The sequence below is a fragment of the Molothrus aeneus genome, chromosome 7 (genome assembly GCF_037042795.1).
Source record: "Molothrus aeneus isolate 106 chromosome 7, BPBGC_Maene_1.0, whole genome shotgun sequence".
In the NCBI taxonomy this organism is placed as follows: domain Eukaryota; kingdom Metazoa; phylum Chordata; class Aves; order Passeriformes; family Icteridae; genus Molothrus; species Molothrus aeneus.
The window spans coordinates 1,026,103-1,049,837 of NC_089652.1; the positions used below are offsets into that span (position 1 = coordinate 1,026,103).

The 23,735-nt window shown below is 45.3% G+C and overlaps 1 protein-coding gene across 8 annotated transcripts in view; it reads right to left on the reverse strand.

The window, feature by feature from the left end:
• AGAP1 (ArfGAP with GTPase domain, ankyrin repeat and PH domain 1) overlaps positions 1-23,735 on the reverse strand; it is a 327,174-nt gene that overhangs the window by 101,804 nt on the left and 201,635 nt on the right. For 6 of the 8 annotated variants that reach the window (XM_066553387.1, XM_066553384.1, XM_066553388.1 and 3 more), the window contains 2 exons: positions 18,661-18,829; positions 5,632-5,793 (listed from right to left, as the gene is read on the reverse strand). In XM_066553387.1, coding sequence (XP_066409484.1) covers positions 5,632-5,793; positions 18,661-18,829 — 331 coding nt within the window. The remainder of the gene's footprint in view (positions 1-5,631; positions 5,794-18,660; positions 18,830-23,735) is intronic. The other 2 variants (XM_066553390.1, XM_066553389.1) reach the window with 1 other exon arrangement.

Here is a 23,735-nt window from a genome sequence, read left to right on the forward strand (position 1 = left end):
GGTTGAACCATTTCCTCTCCCAAGGCAGAGCAGAAGGCTCCATCATTTAATCATTCCCAGCACTTAGGATCAGACAAGGAAGGCAAGTTGCAAGGTCTGCATTAATATCAACACTCCAGCGACCTCTCACACCCCATGGCACAGTGAGAACTCAATTTTACATTAATAAACCCTAAGACCAAACTGTTAGAAACTCAGAAGACACCAGGTATTACAACTCCCATAAATTACAGCCGAGCTCAAATGGCCCGTACAAGCAATTGTACAGTGATAAAGCCTAAGTGGATGATATTTAAACAGATATTTGATTTACTGCAGAATTTTACATCATGCTGGAATTCAAATGACAATTTCCAAGTGCAGAGAGCAGAAATCCCTGTCCCAGGCAGAGTGCTGTTTGCAGGGCTCTGTCAGGAGAGCTGAAGGCTGAATCCTTGCCTCTGATGGTCTCAGGGCACAGAAGCCAAATGAGAGAACAGGACACTGAAAAAGAGAATGAACCAAGCTGCTGCTTCACCCCCAGGTAGGAAATGACACCCTTGGTCTTCTCAGAATGATGGCTCACAAATCTCACTTCTGCAAGGCTCCTGGCACCACAAAAACTTCTGATGGCAAACTGGAGGGGGCAGGGGGTCTGTCTGTCTGTCTGTCAGGTTCCTCAGAGATGCACAAACTGAAGACTGGAGAGCAGACAGACTGAGCTCTTTAGGGACATCAGCACCTCTAAAATCATGGAATTAGAAAAGCCTCCAGGACCATTGAGTCCACCCTGTCACTGTCCCCAGCCCAGGGCACTGAGTGCCACATCCAGGAGATCCTTGGACACCTCCAGGGATGGGCACTCCACACCACCCTGGGCAGTGCATTCCAATCCCTGAGCACCCTTTCCATGGGGGAATTCCTGCTGTGCCCACCCTGAGCCTGCCCTGGCCCAGCCTGAGGCCGTTCCCTCTGCTCCTGTCCCTGTTCCCTGGAGCACAGCCCGACCCCCCGGCTGTCCCCTCCTGGCAGGAAAATTTCCTCACTGGCACAGGGTGCCCAGGGAAAGGGTGGAACATTCCATCATCCCTGGAAGTGTTCACAGAATGTTTGGATTTGGTACTTAGGGACAGGGATTAGTGATGGCCTTGGTAGTGCTGGGTTAAGGGTTGGACTTGATGATATTTGAGGGTTTTTCCAAGTGTAAAGATGCTGTGATTTTATGAAAACAACAGCTGGATTTACAGAGGAGGAATTGTGGCATGAACAGTCCAGAGCAGAACTTTAACACCCAAACAGGTCACAAATGGCTCCCCTGAGACCAGAAACCCTCCTGTGCCCCAGCAATGAGCAACTACAGATAATTCTGGGTGATAAAATAAAAAAAAAACCAACAAAACATCAAGGAGGAGATTTATCAGAGGAAAAAACATTGCAGGCTTCCAGTGGGATCCAGGAAAACCTCTGGGCCAATAGCTGGAGCAGCAGTAATTGTTCCAAATCTATCAATAAAGCTGAGCTGCTCCTTCATTGACTGCAAACACCAATTTCTTTCATGGGGGATTATAAGTTGATGTTCATGGTCTCTCTACCACCATTAGGGTGATAAACAGTTGAAACTACATCAGGATCTGACACGCAGATCAATTCTGGCTCCATAAAGAATCTACACAAGAGGTTCCTGGACAGGGATTTACTGCCCCCAGTTTTTATTCTCTCTTGCTGCTAAAATTACTTCTGTCAAGCACTTACAAGAGCACGGAGGAGAAGGGGGGAAGAAAAAAAAAAAAAGAAAAAGAGGAAAAAAGGCAAAAAAAGAATTAATTTTTCATGTGCTGCTGGAACAGCCTTTTGAAATTTCGGGAGTTTTTAAGGCAAATATGTTCCTGCATTGGAAATGATGCTGAACAGCAGGTGGGAGTGAGCTAAATAGTGAGCCAGCAGCACGAGCTGCTCACTATCCAGCACGCAGCAATTTGAAACACCAAACTAAGCTGTCGAGATTTTCTCCCAGGGCAGACACAGGCTTCATGTTACCAGCACCAAATTATATTAGACATTTAATTTTAAACCTCAGGTACTTAAATGTAAAACCTTACAACAGTAATAGTCATAAAGCAGTGGGGCATTCCATTTCAGAGAATGGATTTTTCTATTTTTCCCCTTTAATTTAACCAGCACCTCCTGTTTTGTGGCTCTGCCCACTACAAAGTAATTTATCTAATTAGGAGATGTTCACAGCTGCTTGAAAGACAGAAGCCCCAGGAAACCAAAGGTCTGGTTTGGAAGACTTTGAAAAGTTCTCTGGAGCCACACAAAGTATTAATTTAATGTGAAAAAAAGGTGCAGAGAAAAATTGAATCCCAATATGTTATTTTGTCTACAATAAAACCACGTGACAATAAGCAGGCATATTCTCCAGTACATTGGCATTTGAATTCCAAAAGATGCTTAGCTTCTTGCCATACCTGCTGCTTTCACAGTATTAGCTTTTTATGACTAAAATTCAAAAATCTTTTAATGGAGAAAAAACCCCCAGAAATTAAAAAGGGTTTTTCATGCGTCAACTTGCCAACATAAAGGACACATCTCTGAGCTTACCCAAAGATGATACACTCAGAGCAATCAATTATTCTTGAGGTTTTGTAGGAGTTTTAGTGCAATACTTCTGAGTCTGCTGACCCTTAGTTGCCTAAAACTCATTTTCAATCCAGTTTTCCCTCCATATTTATGGAAAAAACAACCCCTCAAAAAAATTTTTTTAAATATTAGAACATCTGCAAGAAATTATTTGAGGTAGGCTTCTTCACAAGTACCCACCAGTCACCTGCAATTTCAAAATAAGGATTTCATAGGTAATTCTGGCTGTCATCTCTTTTGAGCCAGAAGTAATCCTACATGAATGTCAAGTCAGAAACAGGTACTGCACATATGGGAGAGTGCAGGGCTGGGGTGGGAGAGGAGGTTCCCTTCACCAGGAATTGCAAACCAGCTTGGGATCAGCAGCAGGAGCAAAAGGCAAGTCCAGCAAGCCCAGCATTCTGAAGTCAAGGGGATGGCAAAGGCAGGAATTCAGGGGATATTTCTACTTTCTAAGATTCTATTTCCACTCCAGTGTAGGAGTTCACTGAATTTTGGAGGTTTTCCTCCCCAGCAGCCTCACTTGGGACATGTGGCACGGGGATGGCACCTGCTCACCTGCCTGCAGGTGTGTCAGGGTGCACAGCACTGCAGCCTACAGCCCCTGCTTTCCCCCACAGCCAGCACTCAACATTCTTCACCTTGCCTTAGAAAAGCCACAGGATAAAAGGCACAAAAAGCCCAAACTTTGGTCCCTCCCTTTCAGAAGGGAGGTGGAGCTGGGGTGGATTAAAATGACCAAGCAAGTTCAGGAAAAGGAGGCAGAAAATGTGTGATTTAAAGATGGAAACCAGCTCAGCATCCGTGCAGGGCAATGCTGCCTCCCCTAAAAGCTTCACCAGGAGTGGGTGAGCTGGGTGGACACAGAGGAGAACAGGGCTGAAGCATTTGTTTCACTGTGCTGCTTCACAACATCCCTGCCTTCCTGCAAGGCTCACTCAGAAAACTCTTAGGCAACATCTGGACCATTTTAATGCAAATTCTCCTGAAGGTGCTGCCCCCATGTTTACAGCTCCAGGAAAAGGTCTGTGCTGTGCTAAGTGTGAATTTGATAGTTAATGTCACTCTGAAACACAGTGGTCATGATTTTAAACCCTCTGCTCTCCTAAGGTGGCACTAAAAACCTGCCCAGAGATGCTCTCAGGGCTATACTCAGGTTCAGACCTTTCACAGACACAGAGATATATGTGGGACATGTGAAATAGTTCCCATATTCCCCTAACTGCTCCCATTTTAGGGGCAGCCATCAGAAACAGCATTCCTCCCTTTCTCCTGACCTGTTCACCCTGGTCTGGTAGCAAATATCACATCTACCCTTTAAAAACAATCATTGCTACAACCTCATAATTCCAAAACACCACCAGGAATAGTGCCTGCTCCTTTTAATGCTGTTAAATGCTCCACAGAGGAAACACTAAGAGTGTGCCAGGAGTGTGCAGGCAATGGAGCAAGAGCACAGCAGAGAAAGGACACACTGAGGAGAGGATCTGGAGGGTCACTTACTGCTAATATCCATCACACAGGGCAAGGAATCTGAGTATCAAGCAAACAACACACATTATGTGGCTGCTCCATCCCTGGGAGTGTCCAGGGCCAGGCTGGATGGGGCTTGGAGCAACCTGGGATAGTGGAAGGTGTCCCTGCCCATGGCAGGGGAAGATGGGCTTGAAGGTCCCTTCCAACCCAGATCATTCTGGGATCCTATGATTATGTACCTGAAATTAAAATTAAGCAGTATTGCAACTACATTAACTCTTCATGTTGAAAAAAGTATCCCAGAATGCTCTCAGGCTGTTCCAAGTCCCATCCAGCCTGGCCTTGGACACTTCCAGGGCAGCCACAGCTTCTCTGGGCAACTTCTGCAGGGCCTCACCATCCTCTCAAGGAAGGATTTCTCCCTAATATCCAAGATAAACCTCCTCTCTTTCAGTTTAAAGCCATTTCCCTTTGCCCTGTCACATAAAAAAGTCAGTGTTTAAAGTTAATCCATTTCCTTTTTTCTAATTCCAAATTTTCCCTCTGCAAGTTTCCAATTTTTCCCCTCAGCACCCAACACCACAACAGGGTGGGCACATTTCATTCCCTTTTTTTTCCCTTTTGGAAAAAACCAAGAGCACCAAAGTCCCTGTTCACCCCCCCAAAACTGCAGGTTTCTTACCACTGCTAATGCCACCATCCTCTCAGGGAAGGATTGCTCCCTGATATCCAAGCTAAACCTCCTCTCTTCCAGTTTAAAGCCATTTCCCCTTGTCCACATGAAAAAGTCAATGTTGAAAGTTAATCCATTCCCTTTTTCTAATTCCAATTTCCCCCTCAGACTCTGCCAGTTCAGCACCCAACACCACAACCCAGTGAGCACTGTTTCACTTCCTTTTTTTTCCCTTTTGGAAAAACCAAGAGCACCAGAGGCCCCCTTCACCCTACATGCCCCACCAGAGCTGCTAATGCCACCATCCTCTCAAGGAAGGATTTCTCCCTAATATCCAAGCCAAACCTCCTCTCTTTCAGTTTAAGGCCATTCCCTCTTGCCCTGTCACACGAAAAAAGTTAATGTTAATCCATTCCCTTCTTTCTAATTCCAATTTTTCCCTCTGCAAGTTCAGCACCCAACACCACAATGGGGTGGGCACATTTCATTCCTTTTTTCCCTTTTGAAAAAAACCAAGAGCACCAAAGTCCCCCTTCACCCCCACAAAGCTGTAGGTTTCTTACCACTGCTAATGCCACCATCCTCTCAGGGAAGGATTGCTCCCTGATATCCAAGCTAAACCTCCTCTCCTTCAGTTTAAAGCCATTCCCCCTTGCCCTGTCACACACAAAAAGTTAAAGTTAATCCATTCCCTTTTTCTAATTCCAATTTTCCCCTCAGACTCAGCCGGTTCAGCATCCAACACCACAACACGGTGGGCGCCATTTTGTTTCCTTTTTTTTCCCTTTTGGAAAAAACCAAGAGCACCAGAGTCCCCCTTCACCCCGAGGCATGTGAACCCCCCAGAGCTGCAGGTTTCTTACCACTGCTAATGCCAGAGTTGGCAATGACTGTGGCCTCACTCCACTGATCTGCACTGGAGACCGAGTAGGAGCGCTGGTGCAAACCGTCCGGGCGGCTGTTGAAGGACACCAGACTGATCCCACTGGCCATCTGAGACACAGATGTGCTAGTAGTCACGTTCCCTAGGCACAAAGGGAAAACAAATCGTGTCAATAGAGAGCACAGGAGGGATTTCGTGTCAGGATGGATGGGAGGGGGCTTGATGAGCAGAAAGAAGGGGTTACTTCAGCCACACAATGACCATCCCTGACCTGAAGCGCTGGAGCTGACGGTCCTGAGACCAGCTCAAATCCAGCTAAGAAGACAAAAAAAAGCCAAGTTTTTCATGGTATCACCTCATTCTGTTCATTCACCTTCTGGGAAACATGATCTTCCACCACTCTGCTACCAGGCACACACTCTGGAGCTTCTCTGCTTGTTAGACTGGGCACAGCAAATCAATTTTATTGTATTTGTTGGGAAATGTCCCAATGAAGGCAGGAATGATGAATCTGACTCCATGTTCTCAGAAGGCTAATTTATTACTTTATAGTACTATATTATATTAAAGAATGCTATACTATACTAAAGAATACAGAAAGGACACTTACTGAATGCTAAAAAGATAACAATGAAAACTCCTGACTCTCTCCAGAGTCCTGACACAGCTTGGCCCTGATTGGCCAAAGAGCCAAAACTACTCCCAGCAGAATCCAATGGAACAATCACCTGTGGGTAAACAATCTCCAAACACATTCCACATGAGCACAGCACAGGAGAAGCAAATGAGATAAGAATTGTTTTCCTTTTCTCTGAGGCTCCTCAGCTTCCCAGGAGAAAACTCCTGGGCGAAGGGATTTTATCAGAGAATGTGAATGCTACATCAGTTTATTCCTAAAAGCCACTGTTTATACAACTGAGCCAACTCCAAGAGTTTAAATCAATCCACCTCTAAATAATACCTGACACAGGTATGTCCCCCAAGAACACACTGATGGGGAGCAAAGGACTGCCAGCACTGAGAGACCAAGGGAGAAAAAAAAATTCTTGGACATTTAATCTTAAAACAACATTGTGAACACAAAGCAGACATTGGACTGACTGCAAGTATCATTCCTGGGGCTGCTCCCAGGAATGTGACACAAAAGGGGACACACAAAGAACAGCCTTTACTCAGTAAACACTTCTGTATTTTCACAATCACTGAGGCCTAGGACATTAAAATGCTGGGAGCTGTGTGCAAGGGGGAGTGACAGGGACAGGTTTCTCACCATAAAACAGGACAAGTGGGATTAGGTTGAATACATTTTAGAGCAGAAACAATTAAAACCTTTCCAGAAACTCAGGTTTCTGATGGTCTTACTCACAACTTGCTATGGGCCAAAACCTGCCCCATGGTTTTGGGCTCTGAGCACATTTTACTCCATTCCTAGCAACAGGCCTTGCATATCATAAAGCCACAAAGAATTTACAGTTTCATTCCTCATGGCAGGCTCTCTAAAGGTGCCCCACAGGTCCTCTCTGGATTGAAGAACACTCTTAAAAAACACATGCAAAGGGAAAGGAACAGACGCAGTGTTATAACGCACCCTCACACTTTGCATTTCCATTGCACCTTCTACTGATGAGTTCAGAAAAATTAATGAATTAATTTTCAATGCTCCTGTGAGGTTGTTAATTATCTGCTATCATTTCCCCCATTTTTCAGAGGTTAAATGACCCAGGGCCACAAAGGAAGATTGTGGCAGACTTGAAAATAAAACCCAGATCTCCTGACTCCCAGTTCTATCATTATGTCTTTTCCCAGAGCAGCCTTTGGGAAGACAGCAGAGCTTAGTGAACTACTTTGTGTTTATTAGAGTTGGCATAATTGTCCCTTTCTCTCCTCCCCTTTCCCAAGACAAAATCTCCTCTGTAGTCCTTAACACAGATCCATCACAGTATCTGTGTCTTCAATGTACTTACTCAGCCCTCCAGAACTTCTGCCTGGCAATCCCTGCTTTGCAGACATGAAATATATAGACATGAAAACTCATTTGTTTCATTATGCAAAGTCTAAGGTGGGTTTTGGAACCATGTTGGGACCACCCAAGGCATGAGACTACAGAACAGAGGACTAAACTGCAATTCAGTATTTTAAAACCACAACAGAAAATGAAAACATGAGCTGACCAGAGCTGTATTTTGGCTGCCTTAAAAGAAATTTCTCCTTCCAAATCAGCTTCTGTGATGCTTGCTGTGAAATCCCCTTTTCCTCTGCTTTTCACAACCCAGAAAAATGATGAATATTAATAAATTGATTTGACGATCCACCAAATTATAGGGAATGGCTGATGTGAGTGACAAGAGTTTGAGATGGAGTTCAACCAACTCCGAGTTGGTTCTACCAACTCGAGATTCAGGCCAGCACAGACACAACACAAGCGGTGATATTTTTGTGCTGACATCTTCTACCTAGCCCACAAGCTTTTGAACACAAGTGTCCCATCACCTTCTGACCATGATGCAAAACCAACACCCGGAGAAGCAACCATCAAGGTTTCTGTGTCATCATGTCAGCACCAAAAGCTCTCTTCTCCCCTTAATGCCATCTGTGGAAGCTCCAACCCCACGCTGTGACATGAACCTGTTCAGAAGTGACTTGTTCTGGGAAACAAAGCAGAATTTTTCTTCCACTGCACCTCTCTCAAAGGTTGCTAGCACAAAACAGGTGCCAAGTGCATTCATGTGACACTTGAGTGAACTGTGATGAACCCAGCCCAGCTCCTTCTTTCCTACTGCCACAGCCTGGCAACCTTTATCCTGCAACTTTTATGATAATATTTATTCATCAATTCATCATGGATTAAATCCCACTTTGTCCAAGGTGTGTATTTTCAAGACATATCAGACCATCAAACCAGCATCCCTGAGTAGACATCAAAAGTGTCAGACTACAGAAAATAGTGTGCCTTTCCTTTCCTGTTCCCCTCCTTGATATGCTCAGCTCTAGCACAAACTTGTTACTTAAAACCTTGTTTTAAAATCATTATTTCCCAATCCAGCTCTGATTTTCCCACTTTTCAGTCCAACTGCAGGACATGAATCCCACAATGGGCACTAAAGCTGCCACCCCAAAACAAGGACTGCTGCTCTGGCCAGAGCTTCTCCAACAGAGTCCCACAGTTCTTCCCATCTACAATGGGCAAACCCCAAACCAGACCTGGCAAAACTCCTTTAATTTTCCTCATGGATAGAGCCTGGACAGCAGAGACCAGTTCAGCCTTTCAGCAGAGAAGCAGGAGACAGTGAAGAAGAGGAGGCCAGCAGTACTCGGTGAAAATGCTGAAGATGTCCCTACCCAGGGCAGGGGGGTTGGACCAGATGAGGTTTAAGGGTCCTTCCAGCCCAAACCATTCTGTGGTTCCTTGATCCATGACCAGCAAAGCCTGTATGTTGGGTCAGGCTGTACATCCTGCACCTTTTGTCCCCCCAGCCAAGGACAGATTCCCATCTTCACGCCAACCCCAGGCTCCTGCTCTGCTACCTGGCCCAGGCTGGAGCTGTGAAAGAGTTGCCTCTTCAAATGCATCCTGCATGCATCAGCTGGTTGCTTAAGTTGATTAGCAGGGGGCAGTTAAATTACTATGCTAATCCATGTATTCTCAGCACTGTTTCCTTGATATGGATATGTGTATATGCTTACTGGGAAGCCTTGATTAGTTCAAGCTTCAATGTGTCAAAGGCTCCAGATTCTTTCCAAAGAATAATTTTAGCTGTACTCACATCCCTAAAGTGTGAGAGCTGATTTGAAAAGGTACTTACCTCTACCATATGCTATTTTTCTTTAAACAATTTGCATTTCAAAGGGAATATGGCATTTATATTTGAATGAATATCAGTATGTTGCCAGAACTTGCCTCAAATGAGCAAAAAAAAAGATGCTGCTCTCCTATTGAACAAAAATGTTTTCATCTACCAAAGGAGCATCAAAGAAAGAGTTCCTCTTTCTAGCTCTAGACAGCTTTATTAAAACTATCTTTTCTGATGTTATAAAACACCCCGTTACGGCCGCGCTTACAAAACGTTCAAACAATTAAGCCCCACAAAACCCATCCAAATTAAGATTCAAGGTAATTTCCAGGTTTGGCCACTGCTCAGCAGAGCAGCCCCTAAGAAGAGTGAGCGTGCTCACACAAAATCCCATTTAAATGCCCATTTATTCAGTGTAAAACGCTGCAAAGAGCACGAGGAATGAAGCCAAGGAGAGTGGAGAAGCTGAGGCAAACACACACGGGGGCAGAAGCAGAACAAGGGAGTCACTCTGGCTCCTCACACACAGCCCTTCAGACTTCCAAAACAACAGAGCAGAAATGCAAGACTTAGAAATGAAATTAAAATAACCAGGATCCACCCCAACAGGGGGCTTGGCAAGATGTGAACAGTGTGAGTCTAACAGGTAAAAGCCAAAAGGTCTATTATAAAAATGGTATTAAAATATGCAATTAAGATTAATATAAATGCTGGGTTACATATGTGGAGCGACTTGTCCAACAAAAAATAAAGCACTTATGGTTTTGGTCTTGTTTGCTCCTGTAATGGAACAGTATGAGGGACAGCATGTCTGCAATCCCACATTTGATGGTTTTTAACTTAATAACCCTGAGAATCATCACAGGTTAGTGGAACAGACACATCAGTTCAAGCCTTCACCAACTACACCACCCACTAATTCCAAATGCAGAAGGAATACAATTCACAAGCAGACCCTGAGAAGTGAGACACAAGATACTGGGCACAAGTGATTTCCATTCCCTGCTGCAGACACATTTCCTCCAAACAAATCAGCTACCAGAAGCTACATTCACAAGTGCAACTAATACACTCCTGGATTTATGAGATGAGCAGCCAGAGCAGGAGTTGTGAAGCAGAACTGTATTTTTCCATGAAGCAGCAGCGTGTGAGACTCGCAGGGGGCTGCACAGAAAGACTGAATCAGATAAACTGCAGCCCTACTGCTCTGCTTTCACCATGTTTCATTTGTGCCAAGCTCCTCATGCTCATGACGAGTTTCTCTTCCAGAAAAAAAAGAAAAAGAGGAGGAAATAAACCTCTTAAGGCCAGAGGGCTGCGCTCACCAGCTGTTAGAACTAATGAAAAATACATTAGAGTTGTGGGTCAGGAAATCCTGACTCTTGATATCAGAGGGTTAATTGTTTCAAATCATGTTGGGTCAATTTGTGTTGCAGGAATTCTGCCTATTCTTGAAATGCCCTCTAATTCAGTACCAGGCACTGTCAAGTAGGTTAGATTGGCTGTGGATGCCCCTTCCAAACCCACACTGCTCCCTGGAGTCTCTTCAGGGTGGAAAGGGAGAAGCCCCACTGCTGGCTGCAGAAAGATGGGAAGCATTCCCTTCCCATCCTCAGCTCTGCAGCACACCCAGAATGAATTTCCAGAGGTGAGCAGAAACCTTTCCAGTGGGCAAACCTTTCCTGAGAAGTGTCTGACCATCCCAGCGTTGCTTCCTGCCTCTCCCTCACCCACAGATGTGAACCTTGGGACCAGGAACATTTGGGGATGCTCTCCTGGGTTCTATTAGTTTGCTGCCTCAGCATCCATCTTTTCCAGGTGCATCCTGTGCTCACTCTGGAGATTGTGCGCTCCACCGAAATCCAAGGAAACAGCTCCTTGCCTCTCCTTGCCTCTCCCACTGAGGAGAGCCCCATGCTGGGAAGGGAGGCATGCCCAGGTGTCTGGCTGTGTTCTGAGGAGACTGTGGGACCTGAAGAGCTCTAAATTTCAGAGCCAGGTTCTTCAGGGGGGTGGAATTCCCTCAAGTACTGCCATGGATTCTGTTCCATCCCAACAGCAGTGTGCAAGCAGCACAAGGTCCCTGCCCTGCTTCATCAGGCACCTGAAATTACCTGAGGCTCCTCACACATAAAACAAGAAGGAGTGAGGGGCAGGGTTGGACACAGATGATCTTTGAGGTCCCTTCCAACCCAAACCCTTGTGACTCTATGACAAAAATCTTTCCAAACCACATTGGTTCCAGTGCTGCAACTCTCCCCCATCATGCTGATAATCACTTTCAGCACTGCAGCAGCAAACTTGCTTGTGAGTTTAACTTAGTTTTAAGACTTCTTTCTTCCAGAAGCATTTATTTACTCAACAAAATTCCTAAGGACAAGCAGCTATTCCTAGAGGAAGCCCTTCCATCTCCATCCCTGCCGGACTGGGCTCGATCGGCAGCGCGCAGACCGAGCGGGGTCAGTACTAATGAACAAACAAGGCAGTGCCAAGAAATATCCTGGCAGTGAAGGACGTGGTGCTGGGAGTATAACGAGGAAAGCTATTATTCTCAGAGCATGCCAAAGCAACACAGCAAGTGTGGAGGAAAATTAAGTCATCAGAGGAGACATCTCTTCTAAAAGAAAGTTAAACCCAAGATCTTCACCGCGGGCTTCTGCTCGAGATCCCCCACTATTTATTCTGCTGGGATCAAAGCCTGCTTTCCTTCCCTGGCAGGCAGATTATTATTATTTTTCTGTAGTTTTAACAAATAACAGTAATAAATAAGATATGCTTGGCTTTCTGGGCAAGTCCTGATTGAGGCTACCTGCTTGTTCAGGGAGTGCAGCTTTAAGACCCAGAGGTGAGTGTTTTGCTGGCAAAAACTCTGCTTTTTGTTGCTCTCATTTGGCTGTGAATCCCGACAGGAACCGTGGATTTAACTTTGTGTAAAATAACAGCAGAGATCCAAACCATTCCGAGGCAGGTACAGCAGGGCATGTGCAGGCCCTGAGGCAAAGGATGTAAAGTGCTTCCCAATCCCTTCGACTGTCTGTGGAAATTATCAATAATGGAACGGGAGAGGGGGTGGCAGGTCCTAGCTGCACGCTGCATCCCGACTGCTGAGATGAACTGGGCTAACTTTGGGAGCTTCCCACGGGCTCCAGCCCTCCCCAAACCCCCTGCCAGAGCCTCCTGGGGTGGGGAGGGACCACTGCTGGCATTCACCGCCTCTCCAGGAAACAGAACAAAGAAACTTTATTTTCGCAAAAGAGACAATAGATACCAACGCGAGATGACTTTTTCCCTTTTTTTTTTTTTTTCCTCCCCCCTCTTTTTAATAGCTATTGCCACTGTAACAGCAGCTAAGTGAATGCATGTCTGCAGTGTGAGCAGTTTTGATAAACAGCCTCTGCGGGCCACACAACGGGGATAATGTATCCTTAAGTACTGCCAATGAGCTGCCATTCTGCACAGCCAATTACTTCTGTGCGTCTGTCACTCAAAGGAAAAATGACTGAGCCCATTAGATCAAACCTTTGTCACTGTTCCTAATGCACTCTTAGGCCTCATTAATCTGAGGGAGCAGCAACACAGCCGCCGGTGCCTCATTGCCTCCCCCACAACAGGCCCACGTGAATCTTCTCATCTCTCCCCCAAGTGCACCACGTTAATCAAGCTCTCCTTATTACCCCGGTCCCTGTCACGCCGGAGAGCGCTCTCTCTCTTAAATGCTCTCATTATGGTCCATCTTTAGAGCCGGCTGAGTGGAAAAAAAAAAAATTAAAAAAAAAAAAAAGAGGGGAAAAAAATAAAAAAAAAAACCCACAACAAACCCTAGCCAGAGAGAAAGAGAAGAGGAAAAAGCAAGTCCGATCACATTAATATTCATGACAATAATTAGTATTCTAGGTCACTGAATATTCATGCTATTAGTTTGGTTTTTTATGGGTTTGCTGGATGTCCTGATTGCTGGAGTGTGGAGGAAAACAGCATGGTTGGGACTTTAGATGTCAACGCAGTTCAATACTCCAAACATATTTGTGAATTATTTTTTTCCCCCTCCCCCGTTTGGTAAATCAGCTTCAACCCTCCCGATGGCTTTAATACCTTAAAATCACTGGGGGGAAAAATACAGACATCACCTTCTTTTACTCATCACCTGCCAAGGTCTGAACACCCAACCAGCTTGTGCTGCATCCTGTGACCCTCAGGACACCAAGATGTCATCGGGTGGACAGGGCAGATCTGGGATTTTATCCAGGATACGGAGCCATGAAAATCATCCAGAGGGAAACAGGCACCGACTGCAGGCTCCAGTCACCTGCCTGTGACACATCCCCACCCTTTATCCACCTCATCAGCATCAGGGGTTTGCCCTCCTCCAGAAAGGATCCTCACACAGCTCGTTTTTCCCCCTTTTTTTTTTCTCTGAAGAGAAAAATCTCAGCAAGCTCATCTTTCTCAATATTTAACTAACGCAGTTATATTTTATCAAATATTTATTTCATTATTGTGCCCTGCTCCTTTTTTTCCCATTAATAAGGGATATAGCATACTAACTAAATGAAAGCTTGTATTTCTCTAGTTCTGGAAAGGGCAAATCCTAGTCCAGAGGAAGCAGAGAAAATGACCTTGAGGGATCCCCCTCTAGTGGGATGAAAGGGAAATCTTGGATGCACTTGAAATTGGGCTTTTTTCCTTTGAAACGAACAAACTGCCAACTTCTCCTTCCCGTTGCTGCAGCTGTATATCACTGAGCCAACAGCAGAGCCACCCAGATGGAAAATTGACTGGGGTGATTGATGACAAAAGTAAGTCCCAAACTTGCATTTGTGATCTGTGGCAAGTGCATGAAAGTGGAGCTGGAGCTGAAGTGCGGAAAGCGTTCTGCGCCCGACTGCAGAGTTAGTGACAGACAGCTCCCAACAACCACACCAGGCCACCCTCAGCCACCTCCAAGCAGGGAATTCAGAGCAGGTTCCAGAATTTAGGGCTCAGTCCAGCATCTATTTGCAAAGGCACCCCCGATCCACCCAAGGCTTTGGGAAAACTGCCCATGCTTCTGAGCTCTTGGCTTGATAAATATTTTTACTCATCACCAGGCTGATTGTAACATCTGAATCCTGACAGTGACCCCCCAGTTAAAAAAGATTATTACATGATCTGCAAAAAACACCAAGGATTTGATAGATGATCACAATTAATGACAGACAGGAAGCTCACAGTGGTAAGAAGGTGGAGCTGCCATTCCTGCAGCATCTGAAATGTCACAAGCAGTTAGCAGATAACAACCTTCAGCACACTTAACGATGGCACTAACACATTTTGGGATACTTCACATACTGTACAGTCACCATTTTAAGGAAATTTAATAGCACCAAATTATTGAAATGAAGTGTTAATCAGGAAACAATTTATCTCTACACCATAAGCTATTTTTAGTCGTGAACTTTCTACATCAGTGGCTCTTGCTACAGCTCAGGCTTTGGGTTGTTTGGAAAGGAGAAGAAATAAATGACTCTTGGGAGAGATTTCAGGAATAAGTTCACCTTCAGGTCAAGCAGCTCAAATCCAACCCAATTCAGGAGTGAATGAAACCTGGACACACTCCTGGCTCCAAAGTCAGGCTGAGCCAGCTCCTAAAGGGCAGAGAGACTGGCCAGTGGGATGGACAGGACTGTGGGATGGACAGGACAGGACTCTGGCCCTGCTCCCAGCTCTTAGAGAAAGCTGGAACTGAGCAAGTCCAAGAATTATCCTTTTCTGAAGGACTTCTGACTGAGCTGCATCAACAGAATGATGCTCAGTGCCATGTAAATTTAATTTCAATTTAGGTTACTTCACCATTGTTTGTCAGCTTGGATTGAAAATACCACAGAAGTGAGATAATTTTGGATTGAAGGGAGTAAACATCCATTTCCCCCAGCTCACAGTTTCCTACCAAGTTAGCTTACAAGTGTGAGCACCTTCCCTGAAGCCACAGTTAACAACCTGTTATTTAAAGCCTAAACAACATAAATAAGCCAGCATCTCTCTGTATTTTCTGGGAGAAGCTGCCACACAGAATCCCAGTTATTACACAATAAACCCCAAAGAACCCAAGAAGGGACCAGTTTTCAAATCAAAGTAAACCTTTTTCCAGGCAAGGTGCTTGGCTTTGCAACAGCAGGAGCAGCCCAACCTTCTACTCCTTTCCCTACTTTCTGACAGCACAGAAAATATTCCTTTTTCCTGCTGCTGTTTCACTTCCAGTTTGTTCACTGTCCCACCATGACTGTGACAATGGACTGTGACTTGATGTTAAGGGAAAATTGGTTTTTTGTTTTTCCCAAGCCCTTGTGCCAGTGGAAACCCAGCAGGGAAGAGTAATCCAGACTTTTTTAAACTCATATATTTTCATAAAGGTGGGGGGTTTTTTTCTTTTTTTCTTTTTTTTTTTCTTTTTTTTTTTTTCATCTCTGAAATGGAAACTCTCAAGGACTGGAACTGAGTTTGTGCCAAAGAACTGAGTTTGTCCTTCCTGAATTCCCAATATTGCCCTGATCAGCCTCATTCCCTCTATTCTGCTCACAGCATTGTTATGGGAAGCATCTTGGGAAAGAACCTCCCCATGGGGGAAGAAATTCAAGGTGTCTGATCCATCACTGAGGTCCAAAAAGGCTTCAGAGAGGGAAGGGGATGAGGAAAAGGAGGAGCTTGAGCTGCCCACAGACCATGGGGGGAGCAGAAGAGTGGTTGAATCACAAGAAATTACACTCAGAGAAAACTATTTGCTGAAATATGAACTTAAAATACCAGTTACAGGCAATCAAATGGACATTTAATCCACAGATTTCTTGGCAAAGTTGGCATGGAAATCCATCCTTAAGGGGCACTTCCAAGCAGTGCTGAAGTGTCAAATGAAGACACCAACCAAGCCAAGCAGTATTTAACATTTGGGGATGAGGTAATGTGAAGCACAGAAAACACAGTGAATTTACAGGCCTAAAAATCCAAATAGGAAGTCCTGACTCTTCCTGTCTGGTCCAAACCTCCTCCACATGGCAGAGCCGTGTACAAAACCCTGCCAGTGACAAGCAGTAGGTGACAAGCTCAGCCCTGTGATCCATTTTGAGGCACCACACAGGCTCAAGACACCACTACCAAGGTGAGGGGGAGCTCTGAGGCAGCAGCACAGCCTGCAAGGGATGATTCCCAGGTGTTCTGAGCTGTGTGACAGATAACTGCAGATATTCCAGGGGTCCTTCTGCCATTCCAGAACTCAGCCCTGAGTACCTCATCAGAGTTCAGATGAAGAAGGCAGGCACAGCTTGGGACAATGCCCTTCTTTTCTTTCTTTTCTTTCTTTTCTTTCTTTTTAGTAATTCTTAACTGATCAGCAGCTCCTTTTTATGTTTGCTTTTAAGCCCATAACAAGGAGCAGATGCTGCCCAGACATCAACAACAGCAAAGTCTTTCAGTATTTCTAAGCAAGAGGATGAGGAAGCCAAGAGGGAGGAGAGAAGCTCCAACTATTCCCACAGTGTTATTTGAAATTCACTATCTGAATTTCCCAACATTTGGAATTTCTGGCATAATTGACTTCTTTCTGTGTGATCAAACCTCAGGCTGGCCAGGACACACACACACACAGTGAGAGCTGCCTGCTGCAAACTCTCAGGGAAAGTTTCCCTCTGACCTGGCAAGCCAAGTAGATGCCAAAATATGTAAATTCCATGCTACAAACCTTAAATTCTTACATATCTCTAAATATGTTTCCAGAAACTTGCTTTTTCTGCAGCTATCAAGTAATTTCTGACTGTGTTAAAATGTGTTAAAAGCTGAAATATCTTTATTTAAACATCTCCCCTGCAGTTTATTGACTCAGCCCAGCACTTTTCTTCCCTAAATTAGGAAGTATAGTGAAAACCAAGGAACTCCTCACACCTGGTCATCTAAATTATATAGTAAACTGGAAAAAAACAACCCAACCATGAATAATTTTCTCCTATGAGCTCTGCCAGGTCAAAACCTGAAGAAGGGTTTGATGAAATCATGGCTTCAGACACCTCAGGGCCCAGCCTGGGATCTCCAGGAATTTCTGCTCAGTGGCACCACTTTAAAAACCATCTCAAACAGCACCATTCAGAATTGGAAGGGGAAAAAAACTTCTCAGTTTTCTCCTAATAAAGGGAAATGTCTCAAAAATGCAGGAAATTACACCTTGGCTTGAAGGACTGGGGTTTGGAATTAGATGCTATTTAAGGTCCCTTCCAACCCAAACCAGCCTGATCCTATGAAGCATGAGACAGATAATTATTATTATTATCCAAGAGAAGACACCTGAATATCCAGGAATGCCAGGGCTGCTCATCCCAGTGGGTTTTGCACCGGGACAGGAGTGTGGGGATGGTTTTGCTGGCACATGCAGGAGGTGTCTACATTACCCATAAATGCAGAAGGCACTTGGCACTTTATGGATGTCATCCCAAACATGCTGACAGAACTTCCACTATAGCCCATTATGAGTTTTGTACAAGCTGTGCATTTTACAAGATAAATTGTCTCCAATGTTTTCCCTTAATGCAATTTTTTAAAATCCACTTAACTGTATGGACAAGTACTTCAGCAAACAATAAACATCTTTGTTTAGAGCTCAGAAGGAGCTATAAACCACTTCCACCAATAAATTAAAAAGCTTTCCACAGAAGAATCTTGCTGTTAGAAGAATGCATAATACGGAACTTTCCAAAAGTGGAAAGAAGGGCTGTGGGTCTCACCAGGAGGCCATAAAAAGCCCTTTCAGATCATACACCATTTGCTTTTCCTACATATTAGATAAGAGATTATAGATTCCTCCCATATGTTAATGACTGTGAAATTATGTAGGGCTTTGGCAAGTACAGGGTAACAAATACACAAAAACAGACACTGAAGGCTACCCAGAAACTCAGAATATCCTGTGGGGGACAGATCAGCAGTCAGGGCTTAAAAACTTCCACATCAGTGGGTTTGTAAATCCCAAAATGGTTTGGGTTGGGAGGGATCCTACAGTTCAACTAATTCCACCCCGTACCACAGGCAGGGAGACCTTCCACAACACCAGGTGGCTCTGAGCACCACCAGCCTGGCCTGGAACCCCTCCAGTTATGGAGAGATATCCATCCCCATCCCAGCTGTTCACGGTAATTCCCTACAGACACTGGAAATGCAGATTTTCTGCCATTTGTTCCCCTAGCAAGGTGTTCCCTTACCTGAATTTGGCGAGATGTGTAAACTGCTCATGTCTTTGGAGAGGCCGTTGGTTTTAGGGCTGGAGATGGGGGCACAGGCTGAGGTGGCTCGGGGTGGCCTCTTGCCAGGGACCTTCACAGTGGTTCTCAGCAAGTCAATCTCTTTGCCATGAACATTCTGCATGTAATCCTGCAGAGAGAGGAGAAAACCCCAAACACAACATCAGACAGGGAGTTCTGTGAGAATTAACAGAACTAACAAACCTGGTTTCACAAGGCTCTGGCCCTACACCCTCTGCCCACACCCACCATAGGGTTTTCCCCTTCCTTCCATGTTCCTTCCACACTTCTCACAATTAACTCCAGAAGTCTGGAGCTTTCTCACAGATCCTCCAACTTCCAGCTGGGTAAGAGGTAATTCACTACACAGCCACATGTGGGAATTCACCAGCTAAAGGTCCCAAACATGAGCAGAAGACCAGGCTGAGTGCCCCTCCTGAGCACATTCACTTGTGTCTCCTCTCTGCCAGTGTTTCATGCCCTCATCTCCTTTTCCCTCCAATTTAGCTGGAATGGGTCAGCAGGCACCAAAGTTACAAAAGGGCACCAGCAGAGAAGGTCTCAGCAATTCCAACATTGTTTCCTTACAATATGACCCTTCCTGCACCTACAGAAAGTATCATCAAAGGGGAAAAAAATCATGCAAATTATATCTGATTAGAGCAAACACTGGGAGCCAGAAATGGAAAAGGATTTTGCTAATTCTTGCTTGGAAAGCCCACAAAGGGGAAATAAACAGAAAAGCAAATGGACATGGGTGTTTTTATCAGATGGAAAATTGATCCTGGGATAGACCAGCACAGCTATTTCCAGGAGAGGTGGTGAATGTAAAAGCCAGTACACAAGACACCAGAGTTCTCATCTCCTGGTACACAGGGCTGTGGTCACTCACATTCCAGACAAAAATAATTGAAACTGGAACAACTATAGGGACATGAAAAGCAACAAAAGAGACACTCTCTTAAAGAGGACATGCAAGAGGGGCAGCACAGGAGAGGAAAATCAGGGGTGAAAAGGGGCAAGAGCACTGCACAGAAAGATACCTGGGCTGCCCAGAGAAGCTGGGGCTGCCCCTGAATCCCTGGAAGTGTCCAAGGCCAGCTTGGACATTGGGGCTTGGAGTAACCTGGGCTAGTGGAAGGTGTCCCTGCCCATGGCAGGGATGGAATGGGATGAGCTTTGGGGTCCCTTCCAACCCAAACCACTCCAGGACTCTGGGATTAAGGACCCTGAGAGAAAAACAGCGATTTGATGTGGCTGGGAGAAGATCTGGGCTCCCACTTCACAAGAGATTTCCTGAATTTACCCAAAACCTCTATCACTGCTGCCACAATCCAGGGAGCTGATTGCTCCCTCATCAAGATTCTTTCACCTTCGGCAGTTTTTACAACACAAATGATTTATTCTGCTCAAAAATAATCAAAAATCTGGACCAGCAATAATTTCTTCATAGTTAACAGAAATCAGTGATAAACCCCTCAAACTAAGCCATCACAGCAGCTTATATTTCCCAAGCTGAGAATTATTAACAGGAAAAGGTGGTGTCTGAACAATTAGTGGGGAGAGGACACAGAGCTCTGCTGCCAAGAGAAAAACAAAGGCAATCCACTCAGGAAAATTCCTTTACTAGGTGCTGGAGAGCAAACACCTTTCATCCATAAATCATGAACTCGGCGGAACTTTCTTGTTTGGGTGTCACTTCTTCACAAATTAAAATACAATAAGCATAAGATAATTGAGCATTCATTGCTTGTGGGCTGTAAAGTGAGGTTTAATCAGGGAGTGACTAAACCTCGGCCGCTGCCCTTTTCCAACAGTTTTATTTAACGTACAACCAACTTAAACTGGAGAAGGGGGTTTTGGATCCAGTTCAGATGAAGGCTGGGTGTGATTTCCCAACTTGAGATGTGGCAGGGTGCTGTTAAAGGCCTTTTAGCTGGGTGCAAAGCAGGCTGAGGTGAGCCACAAAACCACTTGAGGAAGCCGGGGAGTGTTGGCAAACACAAAACCAATGAGTGGCCGCCGTCGGAGCAAAGCGCCCGAACCACAACAGATGCTGGGTAGGTATTAATGTCAGCTTAAATATTTATGGGGATATATCAAATGTAAATAATAAAGGCCCTTTCATCGTGGGCAGGGTGCAGGGCGATAATCTGCAGGTCTCCCCGAGGAGGGGAGGGCAAGGAGAGCGTTCCCAGCCCCCTCAGATCCTCATCTCGCTCGGGGAATGAAAGTTCAAACTACAAAATGACGCCGGGGCTTCAGAAGAGCAATGGAGGGTTTGATCAGATTAGAACAGATGAGGGTCTTGCTGTCATCTGGAATATGCTGTGTTAAAGAGAAGACAGCAAGCTGGATTTTGATATGCAAATGGTACAGGGATAACTCCCCAAGATGTTAGTTGTAGAAAATGCTGATCCGAGAAAAAAGGGGAAAAAAAACCCTTTAACAAGGCATGAGGGTAATTCAAAGCCAAGTACTTTTAAACAGCACTTAACAAGTCCCTAGAGCCCACTCAACAGTGGGCCACCCCAGACGTGCCATCTTCTGCCCCTCAACAGCTTGAAAAAGTAGTAATTGCGAATCCATTTGCATTTTTCTTCTCAACTTGTCCGCGTTCATCATTCGGCAAGGCAGGGGGAAAAAAATAATAAAATAAAATAAAAATTAAAGGCAGCAGCAAAGCAGAGGGACCCCTCCCCAAACACGTGGCACAGAGGAGACGCGGGCGCCCCGATCCCCCACGCCCTGCGCTCGCACCTCCGCCGCCGCTTGTTTTTTACATTTCGCTCCTAATTATGTTGCATCTATTGCCATACACTTAATTAGCTGCATTAATGTGATTTCTTTTCACATAGTCAAGCAATTAAGAGCTATGATTGAGTTTCATTCAATTAGCCTCAACAAACATGCTAATTGATGTCCCAGATGCAAATGAGGTGCGGTGAGAGAAACCTGCTAGCAATTGAGAGTTGTGGCAGGGGGGACCCGGGGCTCGCTGGCAGCAGCGGCACGGCTTAACACGGCTCCCCCCACTCCCAGGGCAGGGGGGACAGCAGCCATGTCCCAGAGAGATCCCTACAGGGCTGAATGCAGGAATCACAGGATTGAATGCAGGAATCACAGGATTGAATCCAATGGGCGCCGTTCCATTGAATCCAAGGGGCGCCGATCCCGGGATCCGAGGGCTACCCAAGGTCTCCATCCAGGCTCAGAGCTGTGAGCCACCAGGCAGGCCATGGCCTGCAGTCAGCACTAACTGGCAGCTCCATCTTAGTCAGAGCAGGGCGATGCTGCCTCGGCATCCATCAATCCATAATCCCCCAAAATGCGCTCCCCGCATCGATTCTCATCCCTTCTCCTCCCCGGGTTACCGCTCTGCTGCGGCGCCACCGAGGTGTTAATTTGACTACTCAAGGCCATTGACCATTATCTACAGGACTAAATAAACTGTTAAAATATCAGGGGAAAATCAAAAAAGCTGCATTGACTGAAGATGACGCCAAATATTACTTGACAGCCCCACAAAATGAATTGCCTTGAGTAAGAAAGGAACGATGCGCCATGACACAGAATAATGTAAAGTAAAATTACTTTAGTCCTGCTCTTCATACAGCAGCTCTCTGTTTACAACAGCAGAAATTAATTTAACCAATTAACTGAATAGGAGCCTTTCAGACATGCAAATTGAGCAAATGGACATGATCATGTTTTCTAAACAGGCCTACCCAAAAAGTGACACCCCCGTTTTTGGGGGATCTCTTTGGATTTTGAATGCCAGCAGTTGTTGAATTTACAGCTGCACATCACAATGACTTCAGAGCCACTCCACCAAGGGCCACAAGCTGAAGCCAGGCTATGTGTGGCTCCAGCTTGATGCCTATGTCCAAGCTAGCCAGGAGCACTTCCAGGGATGGGGCAGCCACAGCTTCTCTGGGCAAGGGCCTCCCCACCCTCACAGGGAGCAGGTCCTTCCCAACATCCAATCTGAATCCACTCTCCTTCAGCTTAAAGCCGTTCCCCCTTGTCCTTGTGCTCTAGAGCCATCCTTAAGTTAAAGACATGGCTCAGATTATCAAAAACATGGATATAAAAAACGTTACAGAGTTTGAGGGTTTTCAAATAATACAAGAGTGGTGGATAGGGAGAAAGCCCTTCACGGGGGTTATAGTTTTACACTGGGCAAAGGGGTTTCCAAGCTCACATTGAAATCACTCACCTTGGGATAAGCTATGTGTCACAACACTAAAATGTAAAATAATATCTGCTCCTTCCTCGAGGTCTTGCCACCTTTCTTCCATCTGTTCCACTGCCACCCTTTTCCAGTGCACCACATATGAAATGAGAGACTCTCCAAGAGCAGTGACTTTCCAAGGCTATAATGGTATACAGGTATGAATATCACACTTTTTTTGTCCTTTTCAGCTATTCCAATCTCTCAAAAGCCTGTTTTTCCATCACTAGGAACAGGTCCAGGCTAAGAATCCTCCCCAGATCTCTGCCTGGTTTCCACTGAGAGATGATGAGCTTCTAACCTATCCCTGGTAGTGTCCAAGGCCAGGCTGGATGGGGCTGTGAACAACCTGGGACAGTGGAAGACATGGCAGGGAGGTGGAACAAGATGAGCTTCAAGGTCCCTTCCAACCCAAACGATTCCATAAAAAACACCTTCATTTTGTGGCAGTTTCCCCCACTGTTCAATCAGATGTAACACTCCTAAGGCTCCACTTACTGAGGTTGAAATAGTGTTTCCTGATCTGAGGCGTAATAAAAATTATTATGGAAAAGGAAGTTTATGGTTGCACCTCTGGATGACATTTTAAAGACTCTGTGCAGCGTATTTTTTGAAAGACAATTCCAATTTTGTGAGCTGACCTATTGGAAGCACAAAACCTATTGTTCACCCTCAGCAACAACCAAATCCTCTTCCCCCCAAACCAAGAGCAGCCCAGGAAATTGGATGGAGCCCTGACTTTTGTGCCTCTCCGTGGCAGTCAGACATTTTTATTGCAAAACGCCGTCTGGAAAAGATGCAA